The sequence below is a fragment of the Microtus oregoni genome, unplaced genomic scaffold (genome assembly GCF_018167655.1).
Source record: "Microtus oregoni isolate MIOR12 unplaced genomic scaffold, Mior012 000183F_ref0000375, whole genome shotgun sequence".
NCBI classification, from domain to species: domain Eukaryota; kingdom Metazoa; phylum Chordata; class Mammalia; order Rodentia; family Cricetidae; genus Microtus; species Microtus oregoni.
In genome coordinates this window covers 132566-154749 of record NW_024544841.1, presented here as the reverse complement: position 1 = coordinate 154749, position 22184 = coordinate 132566, and the positions used below count along the sequence as shown (strand labels likewise).

The window sequence follows — 22184 nt, the reverse complement described above, 5'->3', positions numbered from 1 at the left end:
TTCAGTTCCCAGAAACTCTTTGGTGTTCTGACTCTTCAGATCAGTCGTTGCACACCTAGCTCTATCAACTTCTGCAAAGATGCACCTTCACGTGTCATCTACCATGATGTAGGCAACTGAAAACCTCCGCAGGAGTTTTTAAAACAACTTTTCAGGCCGGGCAGTAGTGGCGCACGCCTTTAATCCCAGCACTCGGGAGGCGGAGGCAGGCAGATCTCTGTGAATTCGAGACCAGCCTGGTCTACAGAGCTAGTTCCAGGACAGGCTCCAAAGCCACGGAGAAACCCTGTCTCGAAAAACCAAAAAAAAAAAAAAAAAAAAACAAAAAACAACTTTTCAGATAAAAGTCATTACCAGAGATGGTCTTGGCACTCTCCATGGCAGGGACTCTGGGTAGAGAAGCAGGCCGGCTAGTTGAAGACGTTCTTAGAAGATGCTCTGCACCAAGTGGAAAGGTCAGAAACAGAACTATGAGTGCTGAGGTGGTCAGAGTACAAGAAAGCTGACTGACTTTACTTTACCTTGAGGCTCACCCCTCTTCCTAATCCAAGACCCTGCAACCCCCAGACAGCATATTTATTAAAAATAACCTCCATCCAGGTCAATAGTGTGTTTCTGGAGATGACAGTGAGACATGCTACACACGACTGTTCTAAATCATTTTGTGCCACTTAGCTCTTCAAAGCAACTCAATCAAAATTAAGAGGTCCCTTATTGCATGGGCCTAAGGAACAAACTAAATAAAACCTTGCCCCTCTGTGCCTATTTAGAGGGAACATCCCTATATGTGTATCCACAAACAAACCTGGATTACCATCGTATGGTTAGAATTTCATAACAGCAACACATAACACAACTACAGAAGGAGAATAGTTCATTCTTATTTCAGATAGGAGATGGGAAAATATAATGGATAGGGTTAGAGAGAGGGCTCAGAGGTTAAGAGCACTGGCTGTTCTTCTGGAGGACCTGGGTTCAATTCCCAGCATCCACATGGCAGCTTACAACTGTTTGTAACTACAGTTCTTAAGAATCTAACACCTTCACACCAATGCACATAAAATAAAGTCAAATAAATTCTTTTTAAAAAGAAAAATATAATGGTATCAAGTTGGACCTTACTAGCAAAAAAAGAAAAAGGGCTGGGACCTGCACTTCAGTCACACAATAATAGAAGCAAAGACACAAATAAGAAGAAACAAGAGCCTGGTTTGATAAAACATGGAGTTTATTATATGGACAACAGGGTGTGAAGGAGGGGCTCCTCCAGGGAGGATGGTGCTGAGAGCCTCCACAGCCTCATCTGTGGGCTCGAGTCTGAGGGCCAGTCTAGTCTCATCTCTCCTGAGCAGCTGGAAGGGCACAATCAGATACCGCCTCTATTACAGCTTCAGTCTGGTTCTTGAACACAAGCTATCTTAGGAGTCTCTTTAGTTCCCGGGAACACTGGGGAAATCTCTTTGTTCCTGCTAATTCTCTCTTCCTGTACATGTCTTATCTACAACTACAAACCCAACTGGCTGTCCTCAGCCTAGAAGACATGAATGTATGTGTTCTGTCTGGCCAGGATCTGATATGTTAAGGATAAATGACCAGTGTAAAACTAAACAATAAGGCTTTCATTTAATAAGGACTATTATTAGCCTTGCTTTCCATGAATGTCCACCTATTTCTTTTTTTAAACATAGCAACTATTTAGTGACTGGAAAAGCAGGTCAACAATAAGCATGTTTTAGCATGCATGAGGTCCTGGGACCAATGATTGGCAACAATAACCACCAAAAAACAAACAGGGAAAACCAAAGAATTTATCAATTTAAATGATACCACTCTTAAACCATCATAATGTGAAAAGCAATGGCATACAACATTGTTTCTAAATAACAGGTTATTTATGTTAAAGGAAGCTATGGCCACCTGAGATAGACACTGGGAACCAAACTCAAGTCCTCTGAAAAAGCAGTGTATGCTCCTAAGCACTTAACCATCTCCACAGTCCCCAAGTAATATTTTCCAAGAGTCTTCGGAGCATCCCTACGAGGCCCAGGGAGTAGAAAGGATAGCTCATATTATACATAAGAATAGGACACATGCAGATTAAAATCATTAGTGATTTTATCATTTAACATACATCATTTTTATGCAAACAGCTTACAAGAAGAGTTCCAAACCCTATCGGCTTTTAAAGGAAAAATATAGCATGCACAAATTCTAACGGACAGAATAGAAAGAGGAAATAGAAATCAAAGTTTTATTTACTTAAATATGTGTGTTGTGGTGTGTGTGTGTGTGTGTGTGTGTGTGTGTGTACATGTGGAGGCAAGAGGTCGAATCAGGTGTTGTTCCTCAGAAGCCATTCACCTTGGCTTCTGAGAGGATCTCTCACTGACACTAGTGTCTTGCCACTGCCTGGCTGGCTTGCCCGTCAGCCCCAAGTATCTGTGTCTCTGCCTCCCTAGTGCTGGCTTAAAGTGTGCACCACCACGCTCAATTTTTCCCATGGGTGCTTGGGGTTGATTTGAAGACCTCAAGATTGCACAGAAAATATTTTACCAACTGAACTCTCTAGTCCCGTAATATTTTAAATTTAGTCAATAATAAACCAATAATAAGGATCATTTCCTTAAAAGTCCAGTCTCCCAAAAAAACAACAAAGCAAATTAAGAAAGTAAAACAAAAGTTATAACGACAAAACAAGTAATGTCTAGCAAGCTGTGGTGGCACACACATTTAATTCAGTAGGGCAGATGAATTTCATGAGTTCAAGGCCAGTCTGGTCTACAGAGAGAGTCCCAGGCCATTTATGCAATACGACCGACCCTGTCTCAAAAAGCAAACTAAGGAGTGTCAGTTATGGATGGTAGCGTACAACTCGCTCATTCCCTGCATGGAAGTGTCCCCTTATCCAATCTTACCCCTACATGCACACAACTGGAAAAATGTTCATGTAATTTAATACCCGACACATCAGCCCACTTGTGCTTTCATACTGCATGTCTAAAGGTCCACACCCATGTCTCATTTCAGCATGTGCTCCCTGCCATAACCCAGTTGCCCTTTCCAAAAATGTATCAAAAACTAATTTTTATTTCATTTTATTTTTTTGAGGCAGAAGTTCACTATGTAGCCTACAATGGTCTCAAATGCTGTTCTCCTGCATCAGCCTCCCAAGTCCCAGGTTTACAGGTATGAAATGCCACGGCTGGCTAAATTACTCTTCTTAAGATTATGTGCAGTAGGACAAGAGGAGCAGCTCTACAATGGTGTTCAACAGGCTCCATCCCCAGGTACAAAAAAAAAAAAAAAATCATCGATAGTGACTCAACAGTCATAAAGCAGTCTACTGGCATTTCTTAAAGCATTTCACTCCAAAAACTTGGGCTGAGACACACCTGCCACAGTAAGACACAGACTGTTTATGACTGTAGTAAACAAGCTGCTTTCCAACTGCAGGTAAGAGTTGGGTTAGCCTTCTTCAAGAAATAGGATTGGTGTATATTTTACAGTGACAGAGTCTACTCTGTTGACGTCTGGTTCTCTCCTTCCACCATGCAGGTTCCAGGTATGAAAAGTCAGGTCCCCAGACTTGGTAGCAAGCATCTTTATCTGATGAGAAACCCCACTGGCCTTATCTTTAAATCGCTCATTATCATTTGAGCATCTACCACTTGTTGGGAGCTAAGCTTAGTGCAAGGGTCAAGGAAAGGAAACCGAAGCTTGCCCTTGCAGAACTTGGAATCTAGGACAAGACAATTACTATTCTGTGAGTAAAGTATTCAAGGGAGGAAAAGCAAGGGCTCTGGGACCCAGGAGCTGATGAGAAGTCTAGAAAAACCTAAGGAGATAGCACTTGTGAGACACAGGCTGGCTGGTCTGTTTTCTATCAAAGGCAGCCTGAGAAGGGCCTACCCATTTCCCTCTTTAATTCAATTAGCCAGTATGTCAGACTGTGAAGCTGAGTGCCCAACAATGGGAAGACACAGCCATCACCTACCAGAGGGGAAAGACAGAAGCCATTCTGGCAGGCGCTCATTAGCCTGGTGTGGGTACGTCTCCTCCATTTGAAAAAAGGAAAACTGACTTGCCAAATTACTCTGTTTCATTGTGTGGCATCAAAAGTATTTATTTTCTACAATTTGGGGATCTAGGGGATTTCAAATGGAACGAGGTTGAGATCCCCTCCTTCGGAGGAGGCATGCCCTACCTGTTGTGATGGGGGATCTAGGGTGAGTGACTCTTTGGATCGATAAGGACCTCAGGACAGAAAGATTTTTTTTTTTTTTTTTTTTTTTGGCAATGTCAGGAAGGCACAAGAAAATACTGAACCAACTCTTATATACAAGACCAAGGTAGCAAATGCAAAGAATCACAAAATATTTGTTGATGGATCAAGACATCCGGAGGGTGACAAAGAGAGTAAATGAGAGATATCCCTGGCATGAAGTGAATATAGATTCCTGGTTCAAAGCTCCATGGGTGTCCTTGCTGACTTCAGCTTGCTAAAAAGCTCCTAAGATAGAACACTGCCAAGTGAGGGAAGTGGTTGGAGATGAACAAAGCACTCCAACTCAGAATACAAAGCAAGACAAAAACCCTCCATTACCAGAGATAGGAAACCTCCATGACAAGAGGCTGAGGCTCCGATGGGCTAACAGCACAAAGTCAAGATGTAGAACAATTCTGGAAAAAGATTTCTAAGGAAAGAGATCCTCCCAGACAGGAGATAACCAACTCCTCTCGCCCTTTCAATAGTCACAGATCTTTCTGGCCCAGCTCAAGTCATGCGCAAGTGGAATAAGATGGTACCAAGGTCATGATTCTGTCCCAGTTTCTCCATGTCTCCCAGAGCAACAGTGCAAGCTATGGATGGTGGGCACACCTCCTATTCCTTCTGATTTCTTCACGGGCTCCTTTCCCAGCAACAGTTTGTGGAGGGCAGCTGACGGGAGACCAAAGCCAGATCCAGATGGCACCGCTTAATGTTCCCACTTACAATTTCTGTGGTAAGACATACTCACTTTTCTTGCACTAACACCATGAAATTCCTTCCTCCTTTTCTTTGCTTTGTTATTTGGAGCTTACCTGTCTAGGCCAATGTACTCTCTCCTCCTATATCCATGGTAACCTAACTCAGGTGTCATTTTAAAGGAAATGGATAACTGTCTATCTTTAATCTATGAGAAAGATGATGCCCAAAAGATCTGTGCCCTATGGGAAATGGGCTCATGGTGTGGGAAGTCCTTCTGTATATATGTTGCTTTTATTGGTTAATGAATAAAGAAACTGTGATAGCATAGAATAGAGCTAGGCGGGGAAAACTAAACTGAATGCTGGGAGAAAGAAGGTGTTGTCAAGGAGACATCATGTAGTCATGCCAGAGACAGACCCTGGACGGAACCTTGCCGGTAAGCCACAATCACATGGTGATTACACAGATTAAGAGAAATGCGTTAAATTAAGAGGTAAGAGCTAGCCAATAAGAAGCTAGAGCTAATAGGCCAAGCAGTGATTTAATTAATACAGTTTCTGAGTGGTTATTTCTGGTCAACCGGGAACAAACAAGCAGCCTCCTACAATAGGTTCATATTACCATGAAGCTGAGCTTACCATAAGCAAAAAGTTTTGTCACTACCTTGGTTAACGACACCATCAAGATGGCAATGACTATGAGAGCTCACTGTCACTTTGGTTAATGCGCCACAGGGATGAACAAAAGAGTGACACCCAACTTCACAGCACCACCAAACCCTCAGGAGACAGCCTCACTTTCACAATTCCTTGCACCTCAGGCTTTCAGTTACATACTCCAATGCTTTTCTCCCAAAATTTCCCTTTTTGGTTTGTACACTACTGGGTACTAGGATTACGGAAGTAGGGGACCTAGAGGAGACTGCAATATGGGCTGGACTACCCAAGTGATTAGGTCAATGCCTTTTATGTCAGACTAAGGAGGTTAACACCAGACCTCTATGTTGTTGTTGCTGTACTGGGATCACAGGCATGTGCTACCACATTTGGCTTCCATGGTCAATCTGTTCCTTTGTTTTACTTTTATCTATGCCTGTATATTAAAGTGTGGGTTTTTAAAGGCTTTATGTGTTCTGATGATGTGAACCATGTCCTGCAGTGACATGCACTCTGCATTACTTATCATTATTTAAAGGTACCAGCCTGGAGAGTAGCATGCCCATGTAACACCACACTCTGGAGCATCAGGCAAGAAGACCTAGAACTCAGTTCAATGCAAGTCTGACTATATAGCAAGACTTTGTCTCAGAACAAAAGGAAAAAATACATTTGTCATGAAAGCTTCATTTGCTAATAACTCATTTTCCTACTTGTAGTTAAGACATATTAGGAAAAACTTTTGAAAAAGACATATACCAGGTTGGCAAGCATAATGCCAGCACCAAGAAAATAAGCTGTTAGCCGAAGAGTCTAAAAATTAACAAAAAAGGGAAATGCTAAGGATGCATTAGCTGTACCTTGTACAGGAATTTCTCCGTAGTTTGATCTCTTATCTGACAGGGCTGTCAGAGGCTTGGGGGTTGATATTGGTCCACTTATGGAATGTCTCTGAAATAAAAGCAGCTATGTTAAATCTAGTACTAAGACTCACAGAGAAAACAAACACTTCAGAGAGTAGATGTCAGTTACAAACAATGCATAACTCCTTTGATACAAACATACAGTGTGTGATCAGTACTTTAAAAAAAAATAAACTTGAGAGCTGGAGAGATGGTTCAGCAGTTAAGAACACTGACTGCTCTTCCAGAGGACCTGGGTTCAATTCCCTGCAAACATATGGCAGTTCACAACTGTCTCCAACTCCAGTTCCAGGGGATATGACTCCCTCACACAGACAAACATGAAAGCAAAACATAATTGCATATAAAATAAACAAATTAGATAATAAAATTAAAAATTAAACTAATCATTTTTAAAGTAAATAAACTTATAAGAAAAATGTATATTCTTATACAGTTTTAACAGTCGGCACCCTCTTCACTTGATTTTCTTATACTTCTGTATTAAGGCATCACAACCAGAATGCGGACAGTCAAGATGCAGGACACTTGCTCCCCACAAAGATGCTTCCCTGGGGCCTTTTATAGTTACGCATACCACTGACCCTGAAAGCCTCTGGCACTCGGAATATAATTTAATTCCTCTGTTTAAAGAGATTCTTGAACTACCATATGCCAATGTGCCAAACACAAAATTAGGTTCCAAACCAAAATATGGATGTGTTTCTATTGTGGTTTTATTGGTTTTTCTTGTCCTGGTTCCAAACAGACCTCAACTATGTCTCCCACTTGATAATTTGACAACTGTCCCAGTCCAGGCTGTAGTCTTTAACTCAGAACTCCTGCCAACAGCAATATAAGGAGTTTCCTGATGCCCTGATGTAGACACACACAGCAGCCTAAAATACCCACCACTACTGCTCTAACCCATAATATACAGAACAGGCCACCCACCCTTCTTCCTTGTGCTTCCATTTCCTTGGCTTTTCTCCAGCCGTCTCTCACACACACACACACACACACGCACACACACAAACACACACACCCTAAAGATAGGATCTCACTATGTAACCCTGGCTGTCCTGGAACTTGCTATGTAGACCAGGCTGCTCTCAGACTCAAAGAGATCCACCTGCCTCTGCCTCCACACCCCAACCCTCAGCCATTTTTAAAAAAAAAAAATCTAACTAACTTCTAGCTACTTATTTCACTCTCCCAAAAGACCTATGCAAAAGTACAGCTTTGCTACATCTTTACATCATTAACCTTTAATTTTAGCCATAAGGACTAATAGCTTACTGTGAATTTCATTTTCATTTCCTTGATGACTAATGATGCTGAACTTCTTCTATGCTTTCATATAAATTGTTTGCCCTTTATTACATGCTGTTTTCAAGTTATCACATGCAAGTCTTCTGTAAGACAAGTAAATACTGTGAATATATTCTCCTATATAAAATATGCCTTTGCTTATTTGTCATGTCTTTGGGTTCAAATTTTTTTTTTTTTTGATTTTTCGAGACAAGGTTTCTCCGTAGCTTTTTTGGTTCCTGTCCTGGAACTAGCTCTTGTAGACCAGGCTGGCCTCGAACTCCCAGAGATCCGCCTGCCTCTGCCTCCCGAGTGCTGGGATTAAAGGCGTGCGCCACCACCGCCGGTTCAAATTTTAAAAATCCTGATATTCAAGTATCAGTTGCTTTTATAACTCATTTGTGTGTGTGTGTCCTAAAGAAGAAGCCTTTGTGTGCTCAAAGAACACAAAAGATTTTTACTAATGATCCTACCTTTAAGCTTTATATTCTATACTTTTATATATAGTTTGGGTCTACTGGTCAACCTCAGTATTTCATACTCAGAATCTATACCTACCCTCATACTAAATAATCCTGACAGTATTATCCTATGTTATCTAGTTACTCAGAATCCCGTGTAGACAACTCCTGCCCTCATACTATATAATCCTGACAGTATTATCCTATGTTATCTAGTTACTCAGAATCCCGTGTAGACAACTCCTGCCCTCATACTAAATAATCCTGACATTTGTGCTGAAAATCAGCTCGTCTACCCCAGGACTCTATCCACTTTCTGATTTCTCTTCAGTGAAACATAATGTTTGTGTCATGCAGTAAATATTGAAATCAAGCACTCCAAGTCCTCAAATGTTTTACATATTCAAATCCCTTTGCATTTCCATATAAATACAAAAGCACCTTTTATTTTGTTGGATTCTACTAAAGACTGTAAGACCATTCTGGCAGGAAAATAACCTACTACGTTACTGATGTATGCCGCATGACAAAGTATCCCCATACTTTCCAGTGACTTTAAACAATAAACACTTATGATCTCATGATTTCTATGGGTCCAAAAACTTAGCTGGATAATTGTAGCTCCAGGTCTTCGGTAAGAAGACAAATCAAGGTATCACAGGTTATCACAAAGACAGGCAGGAGGAAGGTGTAGGGGTCTCTTTGATGGTGAGTCTCAGAGTGGCTGCTAAGCTTACTTCCATAGTCTTCCACAAGAATAAGCTCAGCACAAGGCAACTACAGAGGGTTCCCTCAGAGTCAGCGAACCTAAGAGGCGCACTCAGAGCAGAAGCCAATCATTTTATAACTTTCTCTCGGAAGCACCACTGCATACTTCTGCTATTAGAAACAAATCACGAAGTCAGCCAACACTCAACAAGAGCAGAGAACACAAACGCTAACTACCAGCAGATGAGCTCACTGGAAGAGTTTATAGACTTCCTACAGCATTTCTACTTCCAGCTCTGCTAATCCTTTTGGAAGGTACCTTTGAGGTCTTTGGGGCAGACCTAGAGCATCCAGACTCGAAAGCTGTCTAGGTGTACTTTATTCCCTATCTGTTCGAGGAAGTTTCTTCATGGTGGCTGATATGAACTCACATGATTCCCTACCCTACGTAAACTATTGAAAGTGTCTGAGAAGTCCCCGCAATTGCTGCTGAAGACTTCTTTCAGCCGGGCCTTCTAGGGCTTCCAGCAGCCAGCCTCAGGCAAAGATTCAAAAGGATACCCATGGCCGGGCGGTGGTGGCGCACGCCTTTAATCCCAGCACTCGGGAGGCAGAGGCAGGCGGATCTCTGTGAGTTCGAGGCCAGCCTGGTCTACAAGAGCTAGTTCCAGGACAGGAACCAAACGCTACAGAGAAACCCTGTCTCGAAAAATCAAAAAAAAAAAAAAAAAAAAAAGGATACCCATGGAAATGTCTGGACCCTCTCTGTAGTTTCCTCTTCCCAGGGACTCTGCCCTGAAAATTGTAGCAGTCTCATTTTCCATGAATGTTGGCTTATACCCTCAGATGCAACTGGTCTGCCCTCTCTGTCCTAAGTTAGTTCATCCTCCCTAAACCGCCACCTAGAAACTGCCTCCAGGCAAACAATGCGAGCCACACAAGGGCTTCCCTCATCTGCTGGGAATTTTTTCAGGGACCACAGCGGTGCAATGTCTGAAAACCATTGATTCCTAGATTTTGTCCAGCTTTCCATTTGTTTGTGACAACTCTTGTTATTTCACATGACAAGAATTATTCCTGCCCATGGAGTGTTTTAAAAACACACCCAACCCTGGTGCTGTCCCAGAGATTCTATTCACAAAGACAATGTCTAGGAATCTATTTCTAAACTCTTTATGCAGTTTTCTGTGCAGCTAGGCTTGAGAGACACTAGACAGACTAACTACGAATTAAAGAGCATTATAATAAGTTTTGTTGCTAGCTACAGGTATTTTTTAATCTTCCTATCTTCAAAAAGATGTTACAAAATCTTAGACATGAAATATAACAGATAAATGCTAGAGAAGCTTTGTCTTATTCATCTTTTTTTTAAATATTTATTTATATAAGTATACAGTATTCTGTCTGCGTGTATGCCTGCAGGCCAGAAGAGGGCACCAGATCTCATTACAGATGGTTGTGAGCCACCATGTGGTTGCTGGGAATTGAACTCAGGACCTTTGGAAGAGTAGGCAGTGGTCTTAACCTCTGAGTCATCTCTCAGCCCTGTCTTATTCATCTTATTTGAGGTTTGTTTTACTTGGCATCTTGCTTTGTACCTTTAGGTTTTCTTTTAAAAGTCTGATTAATAGAGAACATCTAAAAAGCATTAAATCTGCAGCCAAACCATGGAGCTTCCTTACTTTTCAAATGCCAAGCCACTGTCAGAGAAACTTCACTTATCCTAGACTTTAAAAGTCCACTCTCAAATCACAGGGCCAATCATTAACCCAATATAGAACTCAAAAAAAATAAAATGCCCCAAGCTCTCAATTTTAAGGTAAATGGCAGCCCTGGCTATCCTTATCACAGAATACTAGTTCAGGGGCTATTTTTCCTTTGGCTACTCTCACCCATGTTAAAGTATTTCACTTCAGCCATATTCTGAAAGTGGCTATGGAAATGGCATCACAAGAGGGTCTCTTGAGCTCCACAGAGAAAAGCCTTCTGCCTTACTCCTGGCTCTATTCCCAACAACAGAAAAGAATAGCAACTCTGAAAGTCATTTATAGTAGATCAGCAATGCCATAATGTCCTTGAGCTCAACGGTGACAAATGGCCTCCAATGAACAACTCTTCTCTCCACTCATGCCTTGTGTAGATCCACATTTAACTCATGTTGGGTGTACACTTGAGTTCAGGTGTCCAAGGAGGCCCAGAAAAGGAGTCAGATCCGCCCCTGGAGCTGGAGTTATAGGCTACTATGAGCTGTCTCACACGAGTGCTGGGGACTGAACTCAGGACCTCTACAAGAGCACTAAGCGCTCTGAAGTGCTCAGCCATCTCTCCAGCCATTAAGTCAGCAAAGTTTTGAAGTGATCTGTTAGACAGCAAAAGATAAGATATGCCAGCTACACACTCACTCAGACATCAGTGTTTTCCAGAAGAGCGTCACAATTTATAAACTGCTTCAGTTAAGGCTACAGGTGGTATTTTAACCAAGCGAACCTTACCACTCCCTCTTCTGAAGTAGTCCATTCACCACCTGAGACATGTGCACAACTGAAAAAGATGATCTAATGTGCAATTCAACCTTTCTGAGCCTTCGATAATCCTGGGCACTCACCTGCATGGGGGAAACAGCGGCGGCAGGAGGGGTTTTCATGGGACTTGGACTCAGGGGCGTTCGAGGAATTGCAGCTGCAGCAGCATTTGGCACTACAAAAATAGTAAATGAGAAAGTTAATAATAAACTTATCACGATGCAGGGGGAGTTTCCTACTCATCTCCATGGAAGGATTCGCCTGTTAGCCAGTGTTCCTAATTTCCTGCAAACTGTATCCTGGAAACAATGCCTGACCTACGCTGAATACTCACAGGCAGAGTCTATGACACTGGTATTTCTTTTCCTACCAGACGAATGCTTTCCTAGGTCAGTACTTCATTTCTGCTATTTAATCACATGGCTAAAATACTCCATAAAGCAATGAACTCTAAAGAAAGGAAACAAGAGGGATGGGGCACAGCTCAGGGGTAGAGCACTTGTAGCACCATTATTTATATATTTTTAACAAGTAGATAAATGGCAGACATGGCAGTGAACACCTATAATCTCAGCACTTCAGAGGTTAAGGCAGAAGAGGATAACAAGTTCAGACTAGACTGAGATACTTATCGAGTATTCTAGGTCATCCTGGGCTGCAAGTAGGATCCTGTCTCAATAAGTAAGGCGCGCGCACACACACACACAGTCACATAAGACCGTCTACAGCTTTTATGAAAGACTGCAGATGTGTCTTCAGGGTCAGTGTTGTAAGAGCTACCTCATCAAGAGTCTAGTTTGGTTTTCACCCTGAAGTGCAGTGTTGTGGGCTGTACAAGGTAAAAGAAGAGTAGCCCAGCGGTTACACAACCTTGATCTGCACTTCCTTCTATCATAAGATGATTGCAGCATTTTAAACAAGAAAGACTTTCTTGATGACAAAAAGGAGACTAGAAGCTTACCGGTTACTAACTGAAGATGGCCTGAACTAAAGTCGATGTCACTGAGAGTGAAGAAAGAGAACAGAACAAAGAAGTCCATGTGGGAAGTCAGACAGTGAGCAAAAGGGTTTAAGTCAGAGTCCTAGGTTTCTGGTCCCAGTGACTCAGTAGACCCGTGCTGACTCTAGGCTTGAGAAGCGATGAGGCTGGAAAACACAGGACGCCTGCACATGCTCAAGTATCAATGTCAATGAGGCACTTGGGTACACAGAATTAGGAAATTTGGAGGAAGGTTAGGAGCTAGAGTTACGTATCAGGAAGTCTGCGCATAAAGAAGATACGAGAAATCAGGAATGAGTGTGATCCATCTAGGGAGAAAAGATACTGCTGGGCAAGGGAAGTAGGGTGCGCAGCTGAGACCAGGCTTTCTAAAGCAGTGCATTCCAACCCTGCAGAATTTGCTTTGACTCAAGATACCTAATATGACGTATGTGACACTACATGCACATGGCACTGTATGATAAACCCTATATGCAAGCTGACAAAACAGAACAAAATGATACAGAATAGCAAACTACATCAGGCAACTAAGTCAAGCAAACAGAGAAGCACAAGTCTTGGGAACCACAGACAAGGACTCACTTACCTTGAGATGCACTGTCAAAAGACTTGATGAGGGTTTTTACTGTAGGAGTTGGCTCTGAAGAAGTTGAGGACCTTCTACTCAGTCCCATCCCTTGCCGCAAGGCTGCCAAATCTCTTTCAACAGCATTCATGTAGTTGTAGACCCGGCCTCGCTCCTCCTCTTGCCTAACAAAAAACAGTGGAATAAAGGCATCTGCATGTATGAGAAAATATACATTTTAAAAGTCCTGATTAAAAAGCATTAAAGGGTATCAGGGTTTGTTTTTTGTTTTTATAAGTTGTACCAGTTGAACACAGCAATTGCCCGGTAAATACCAGGAAATGATGCTGAAATGCTCCTATCGGGTTATCCTAAGCAAGTTAAATAGCCATCAAGTTCCATTTTCATAAAGTGTCAGGTGAGGACATCAGTAATCAATTAGCAGTAAATCGGGAAGCAGACTGGCCACAGCCTGACTCAACTGGGAATCTCTGGTTTTGTGCTGCCAGGAAGGCACAGCCCTTCTCAGTCACCTGGGAATTCACCAGCAGATCACAGAGGCCAACGCACTGTGCGTACACATACAATGGAACAGAACCAAAAGTTCCAGTTCCCTAAGAATGAGACAAAACTGTCACAGAAAGAGAATCCCTGCAAAGACTGGAAAAGCTCATTAAGTTAATTAAGACCATAAAATATTTTATTCAGCTCTATGAGTTCTAGGCTCACATACAGGGAGTTCTAGATCAGCAAATGTTACACAATGAGGCCCTATCTCAAAAAAAAAAGGGTAAGTAAATAAAAATCTAAGAATATTTTTAAAAATTTTATTTAAAAAAAATTATTTTCCTCTTGATCCTACTGCACGTACTGGCTTTGTGGGAGCCTAGGCAGTTTGGATGCTCACCTTACTAGACCTGGATGGAGGTGGGTGGTCCTTGGACTTCCCACAGGGCAGGGAACCCTGATCGCTCTTTGGGCTGATGAGGGACGGGGACTTGATTGGGGGAGGGGGAGAGAAATGGGAGGCGGCGGCAGGGAAGAGACAGAAATCTTTAATAAATAAATTAAAAAAATAAAAAAAATTTATTTTCCAAATTCAAAAAATTGCTAAGAAAAATAACAGTGTCTTACATTTTTAAAAATATGTATTTAACCAAGTATGGTGGTGTATGCCTTTAATCCCGGCACTTATGAGGTAGAGAGGCAGGTGGATCTCTGCCAATTCAAGACCAGCCTGGTTTATATATAGTGAGCTACAGCCAAGACTACAGAGACCCTGTCTCAAAATAAATAGATAAACAGAAATGATGTATTCTCATTTCTTCTGTATTCGATCTTCTGAGATATAAAAAATGCACATCTCAAACAAACGTGTGTTTGGAATAGGGAAGAATATTTTAATAACCTTTTCAGTACACTAAAATGAAACAATGGGTATTACCAAATTTTTGCTGAGCCCCTGACTAAACAGGGAGAAGGCCCTGGGTTAAACCTGCACTGCCGCAGTGGTAAGCTTAGCTGCAGACTGGAGCCGTGGTGCAGCACAACACTGCTGAGCATGAATGGGGCCCTGTGTCTGAGAACCAGCACGCCAAGAAGAAAAACGTAGCTTCAATGTGGAAAATGAAGCCATGTAAGTAAATTTCTCCTACCCTATCCACTAAAATTCGCTGAAAGACTTTTATCCATCTGATTCTGCAACATCATATAACATATATTGATCATAAGAAAAATACAGGCAATACAGAGGCTTTTCAAATCCTTGAATCATATAATACATTGGAGTCACGCTTGCTAAATGATGGCATCAACATGCTCTGAGGCCAGTGAGATGGCTCAGCAGACAAAGGTGTTTCCTACCAAGCTGCTGCTCAGAATACACACGGTAGGAAGTGTATTCCACAAGGTGCTTTCTCATTTACACATGTGCCGAATGGCGCACACACAAAATAAAGAAATATAATTTAAAAAAACTTTTTAAATCATCTTGCAATGGCAGATAAAGGTTTTCCATTCCCTTGAATACCTACATTTCATTAACAACAACATATACCACCAGGCGTTTTCCTCGATGGGACAGGGTCCTAATCACTTTCAAAGAAAATGTCAAAGAACAGAGTTTGAATAGCCAGTTTCTCTCCCAATCATTCTCAAATAAAAAAACGCTGTTCCATGAGAAGAGAGCAGCTCAGACTGGAAAGGTCACACAGTGTCCACCTCAAGGCCACCTCACACTTGGAAACACAGTGTTAAGCGGAAGTGCCTGCCCACACTTCCCATTTTGTCACACGGAAGGTTGAAAATCAGGCCCTCCAAGACTGGATTTGGTAAAAGTAACACGTTCCCCTTTAAGGATATTTTGAGTGAAACCCACACTTTTCATTTAGGTAGTTTTGTACTTAAAAACATCACTCTGATAATCACTGCTTGTAAGATGCTATCTCTTCCTTTTTCAAATAGTGTGTGGTGGGGGGCATGTGGGGGGGGGACCACAGAGGCCAGAGAAGAGCAACATGTCCCCTCAATTGGAGTCACGTGATAAGGGGCTGGACCCAAACTCAGATCTTCTGGGAAGAGAAGAGGTTTTCTTAACCATCTAGTTACCTCTCCAGCCCAAGATGCTGCCTCTTAACAGGCATTTCTTTGAAATATAAAGACAAGTAAACTTTCAGGATCCAGTGGAAAGATCCTTCAAGAACTGAATCTTAGGGCTCGGTGATAGATCACTTGCCTGGCATGTGTAAGGCCTTAAATTAATCCACCGCATGAGGGACTGATGGACCGATGGATGGATGAGTGGGTGGGTCATGGGTGGGCCGTGAGTGGGTGGACAGATGGGTGGATGGACAGGCAGAACCAAGTTCAATCACTCAGGGTTAACTATCAAATGAGCCATTTCTGATAAACTATTTATTTAATAATATACAGAGAAAAGAGTAATGCCAGCTTTATACCAGTGAAGATTCATTAAGCTTCATTCCAAGTTCTGCCTAAGGATGCCAATAAAAAAAACACTTAGCAACACATTAAAACTAAGCACTAATTAAATAAAAGCCTTTCAAAGATATATTGCCTTTCCCTATGCCTAATTAATAATTATTTAAAGTGAAGTAAAACCAAATTCTTAATAATAACAACAAACACATAAATTCTCTCCCCCGCTCAGGCGGAGTCTCACAGTGGAACTCAGCACAGGTATCACCTGATACAGTCATCTTTACGGATTTCCAGTGATCCCTTTGTGAGATGTGGGGGGTACTACTTTGGAGGTCACTGAAAAATGGAAATTGCAACAGTGAATGAGGGAAAGAAACTTACACTGAACAGATCAGCTGTTTTCCCAAAACCAGTAACTCGAGTTTACTGGTCGGAACTTTGCAGGCATTATTAGTTCATTTACTCTTACAAGACTATAAATCAATTCACATTGCCTTCATTCACAGGTGAGAGAACCGAGGCACAGGGCAAGGACTGTTAACAGATCACACATCTACCAAGAGGCAGGGTCAGACCGAAGCCGACTATGTGCTTCCAGACTGCAGTCTACAGAGAAGTACGAGTGGTGGGCTGCCAGAGTCCAGATAAGACAGCACTAGCAACAGGCCCATCCCGAGACTGAGACCAAACTGTTCGTTACTGAAACACACAACTGGATTCTCAGAACATACTTGCGTGACTTTATTTCCTCCAATTCTTTTGTGAGTTTCTCATTTTTTTCTTGTGCCTCATGTAACCGTCGCTTTAGGTCACCAATCTCTTCTTGGGCTTCGGACTTGATATCATTTGCGATTACCACTGCAGTCTGGAGATCAGCCTGAAACTGCCGCCATTCTGCAGATTCTTCCTACATTAAAAGATTAATTTTTATTTCCAAAAGGGAGTAATGGAGAATTATTTAAAAGCAGTAAAATTTGTTAATGATTAGTTTGCCCTTGCGAGTCATATTCTTGAATGGTGAGTTTTTTTTTAATCCCAAGAGTGCTGTTATCTTATTTTAACAGACAAAGCAGCTCTTTTATCAGTGAATTTGTTCTAAATGAAGGGAAGACTTGCCATCTGGTCTTCCTACTGAGCCATCAAGTATTCAGAGCACTCAATAAATATTAATGAGAAAAAATGTTAGACTTCCCTTCCTCATGCAAATTTCAAAGCAAGTCTTACAAAAATAAATAACATCAAAAACTTAGAGCTTTACCTCTGAACTCTTAAGAAGGTATATAAACTGTATTGTGATGGTACATAAATGGCATGAGAAAGTACCTAAATGGTTTGTGAGGGTGTGTAAATGGCATGGGAAGGTATATATATATATATATATATATATATATATATATATATATAGTATGTGAAGGCACATAAATGGCATGAGAAAGTACCTAAGTGGTTTGTGAGGGTGTATAAATGGTATGTGCGCCATACAGTGAAAATCTATAAATACTCTGACATCAAAAACCAGCAGGAAAAAAAAAAACTAAAGTAAAGGAAAAGGAAGAGGAAGCCAGAAGAAAAACTGAACTCAATATAGGCAGACACAATCATACAAAGAGACTGTAAGGAACTGAGTGGTCTGCCGCTTCCCACAGACAAGAAGGATGCGGGTGTGGCTGGGCAGAGAAGTCTCCCCAGGGGCTTCACTTCCCCCAGAGCCACAGCTGGGCCTTGCATGAGCCCTCTCAACCTCAAAGCAATTTTCTAATACCACGAAAGCAGCCAGGACAACGGCGTCAGGACTCAAGGTCTATGATGAGCACTCTCTCCCTCCACATCCTAGCAGCCTGGGTGCTGGCAGCTAACCCAACCCAGAGAATGCAGAAATCTTACACAGAAACAGCCTTGTTTGTGATCTTAAAATCAAAAGTTAATAAATTTTCTTTTCAAAATGTAATACCCTCCCATACTAATCTCCCTAAAATTACTACCCATAAATCACTAGTACTTCAGTACTGGCAGCACATGAAAATCCGTCCTACCCGAAGTCTCCTGTGGAGGGTCTTGATTTCTCTTTCCATGTCGTGCTTTTGGTCTTGGAGTTTTTTAACAGTATCTGAAAAGACCACAAAGATTAAATATTTCTCCTTAGACCTCAAGTTCTTAATGATATTACATGTTCCAAAGAAATGATAGAAAAGAGGTGCTAAAATATGACCATCAAAACAATTTTCCTGAGCTAAGACTTGTCTGCCTCTCATCACAGGACTTGAAGGCATGAAAAAATATTCAATGCAAGATCACAGTTTCTGCTTCACTTCCTAAGTAAACTGAAAGCAATTGTTATAAACATACATACTATTGGCACAGAGTCAATCAAAATAGCACTGACTGCTATTAAAATGTAAACTTTTAATCAGAGAAGTTACCACTGTCAACCATGTACGCATTATTCCCTTTAAACACTGGAATAAATTCAAGAAAAGTGAAATCAGTAAAATTATTTATACAACTAATTTGTAATATCCAAAGAGCTACCAATTAGTCTATGGACGAGTAGCAGTAAACACAATAGAAAATCACATACTGTTTGGTTGGAAGGAAACAATGCCTTAAAAGTCATGCACAAAGAGAAATCATGCTGTACATGCGGGCACCATGCTGTAACTGTCCCTCTGGACAGCTGCCACACTCGGAACTCTGACAGCTCAGGAATAAGTCACTTCTCGGTTATGCACCAGAAAGGCCTCTTACGTACGATGATACTCCTTTATTAAGATTTTGCCTATTGATGTTACAGTTCCCTCTCCACTCTCATCCATATTTTTCTCCTCCCCCCACATCCACATAAAATAAAAGTAAATCCAGGGCCTCATATATGTCACACATGTTTTCAGCCACTGAGCTACATCCCAGCCATGATTTATATATATGGAACTCACTCTGTAGACCAGGCTGGCCTCAAACTCAGGGCCCATGAAATAAAGTGTTCAAAATTTATTCATTAATCAATTATCATCTTATAAGTATAAACCATGAATCAGGGTATTTTCTAGATAATGAAGATATAAAGAAAAAGAGACATAGTTTCCACATTCTTAGAGATTAAAAAAAAAAGTTATGACTGCACTGAACTAGCAAAGCAGGATAGTGTCGTGGTCAGAGGATTCAACTAGAGGCTGCCTCACGTGAAAGCTACAAGCTACTTCAGACCTCCTTGAACCTGGACGCTGAGGGCTAGACAGGCCTCCCAGTACAATCACGGCAAAGTGAACATGACGAGTGGACAAGTCATGGCCCAGTTCCCTGCTGACAGAAACAAAGGTGATGAAACCAGCAGGGAAGCCTGGCTCCTTGTCAGCTCCCAGGGGGTGAATGCAGACACCCGGACACAGACAGCAGAAGGACAGAAGCTGAGGACACTGGGAAGTCTGCTTTTCTGTATACTAGGTCCACTGATGGACAGAGTTGTTTGTTGTTTCATTTTGATTCCAGGGTGCCTCCCCATTTAGTCCTTGTTGGCCTGCAATTTGCTACGAGACCAGGCTAGCCTTGAACTCACAGAGTTACCTGCCCAAAGATATTTTATAAGAAAAACAGTGAAACGAAACAAAATTCTCTTTGAATTCTTGGGGCTAGAGAACTGGGTCAATGGTTAAGAACACTAGCTATTCTTCCAAATGACAGAGGTTCAATTCCCAGCACCCACATGGCACCTCACAACTGTCTGTAACTCCAGCTCCAGGATATTCAAGACACATCCACACAGGCAAAACACTCAAATACAAACAAAATTCAATTTTAAAAACTTGTTTTCCTTTTCTTCTGGTCACAGAGGACATCGTCAGACACAATTCACAGGACAGCTGACTGCAGGACAGCTCACGTTCAGCACCTGCCGTCACGATTCTTGCAGCCCACTAAACTCCCACGCAGTCTAATTTCACCAACCCCTTTTGTTCTGGTCCTTTTTCCACCGACCTCTACATTCGTGTCCACAGATGGCACACAGTCCTTCTTAACGAGGCATCCGCTGTAGCTGGTACTACACATGAATTACTGCCCTGTCATTATTCCTTTTAAATGGAAGGAAAGCTGCCAGAGGACATGTTCAGACAGCATAAACTGTACGAAACGGGTCTTCAGGGATATGATTTAAACTTTATGATCATGTTTGTACTTTTCCTCTGAGATAAAAAGTTAAGAAATGGCAACAAGCTTTTCCTTCCCGATATCGGAGGAGTGTCTATTTAAGTTCTTTTATAGACTACTGCCACTTAGCACAATGGGGGGAATCACAGGAGAAGGAAGCATCCCCCCACTCGGGAACCTTCAAATGTGCTCCCTTCCTTTCCAGCTTTCCTAACGTGAGCGACACTGCCACCTACTGTTTTCAATTCAAATTCCACCAAAAACTATTATCTCCTTGTTTTTAAACTACAGATTAAACCTCCATTTTTACAGTGCTATTTTTGTTCGAGGAATCAGATAAATTGCTGTTGCATTATTATTCCATCTAACTTTGTTCTGAGCAGTTCTGTGCACTGCCTTCCTGTTTAGTAATGGCTCCATAATTGTCTCGCCACCAGTGACCTGTTGCCCCTGACAAATCAAGAGTAATCCATGCTACCTCTGGTTCCATGCCCACCAATCATGCAGATGTTACCAGGCATTACTATGGACCCAAGCTCAGGCTACGGTACTCTCAAGAACTTATTAAAATCAACAACATCCATAACAACCTTCCTAGCCTCCAAAGCCCAGGAAGCTCTCTGGGTGCCATCAGCTGCTTCCATCTGGTCCAGCATTTCCCAGTGAATAACTAAATGCGATTTTCAGAGGAAAGGAAAGTCAAGAGCAAAATAATCTGTGACGAGACCTGGGAGCTGTGCACAGAACCTGGCAGACACAACGACTTCCAAATGAACTTTATATGGTTTAACTTAACTTTTAAATTTTGCTCAAGTCTTTATTCTCCCCTTCTCCAAAAAAAAAAAAAAAAAAAAAAAATTTCTTAATTCTCAAAGATATGTTCACAATAAAAAAAAATAAGAAAACAGAAATTGAAACTTACATCTTTCTAGACTTCATATGAATATTATCGTTTTGGTTTGAACTTGGTCCTGCTGTGTTGCCCAGGCAGGCCTTAAATTCCTGCAGTGGCAAGATATCCTTCCTGTTTCGGAACTAGAGATGTACTACTACACCTGGCTAGCTTTCTCTTTTTTTTTTTTTTTTTTTTTTTTTTTTTGGTTTTTTGAGACAGGGTTTCTCTGTGGTTTTGGAGCCTGTCCTGGAACTAGCTCTTGTAGACCAGGCTGGTCTCGAACTCACAGAGATCTGCCTGCCTCTGCCTCCCAAGTGCTGGGATTAAAGGCATGCGCCACCACCGCCCGGCTAGCTTTCTCTTTTTTAAGCACAATAAGATTATGTTTGTACTGCTTCACAAGCCTGTAGTAAATAATGGAATCCACTATCAGCAAAGCCAGATGTATAGCGCCAGCTAGATGGCCCCAGAGAAAGAGCCAGATGTGTAGCACCAGTCAGATGGCCCCAGAGAAGGAGCCAGATGTGTAGCACCAGTCAGATGGCCCCAGAGAAAGAGCCAGATGTGTAGCATCAGTCAGATGGCCCCGGAGAAAGAGCCAAATGTGCAGCACCAGCTAGATGGCCCCAGAGAAAGAGCCAGATGTGTAGCACCAGTCAGATGGCCCCGGAGAAAGAGCCAGATGTGCAGCACCAGCTAGATGGCCCCAGAGAAAGAGCCAGATGTGTAGCACCAGTCAGATGGCTCCGGAGAAAGAGCCAGATGTGCAGCACCAGCTAGATGGTCCCAGAAGAGGAGCCAGATGTGTAGCACCAGTCAGATGGCCCCGGAGAAAGAGTCAGATGTGCAGCACCAGCTAGATGGTCCCAGAAGAGGAGCCAGATGTGTAGCACCAGTCAGATGGCTCCGGAGAAAGAGCCAGATGTGCAGCACCAGCTAGATGGTCCCAGAAGAGGAGCCAGATGTGTAGCACCAGTCAGATGGCTCCGGAGAAAGAGCCAGATGTGCAGCACCAGCTAGATGGCCCCAGAGAAAGAGCCAGATGTGTAGCACCAGTCAGATGGCCCCGGAGAAAGAGCCAGATGTGCAGCACCAGCTAGATGGCCCCAGAG

General features: G+C 42.1%; 1 protein-coding gene across 2 annotated transcripts in view; it reads right to left on the bottom strand.

Moving 5' to 3' along the window:
- Positions 1-22184, bottom strand: part of Specc1l (sperm antigen with calponin homology and coiled-coil domains 1 like) — a 108105-nt gene that overhangs the window by 43105 nt on the left and 42816 nt on the right. For both annotated transcript variants that reach the window (XM_041647521.1, XM_041647520.1), the window contains 6 exons: positions 18068-18141; positions 16766-16941; positions 13116-13279; positions 11613-11704; positions 6486-6576; positions 355-438 (listed from right to left, as the gene is read on the bottom strand). In XM_041647521.1, coding sequence (XP_041503455.1) covers positions 355-438; positions 6486-6576; positions 11613-11704; positions 13116-13279; positions 16766-16941; positions 18068-18141 — 681 coding nt within the window. The remainder of the gene's footprint in view (positions 1-354; positions 439-6485; positions 6577-11612; positions 11705-13115; positions 13280-16765; positions 16942-18067; positions 18142-22184) is intronic.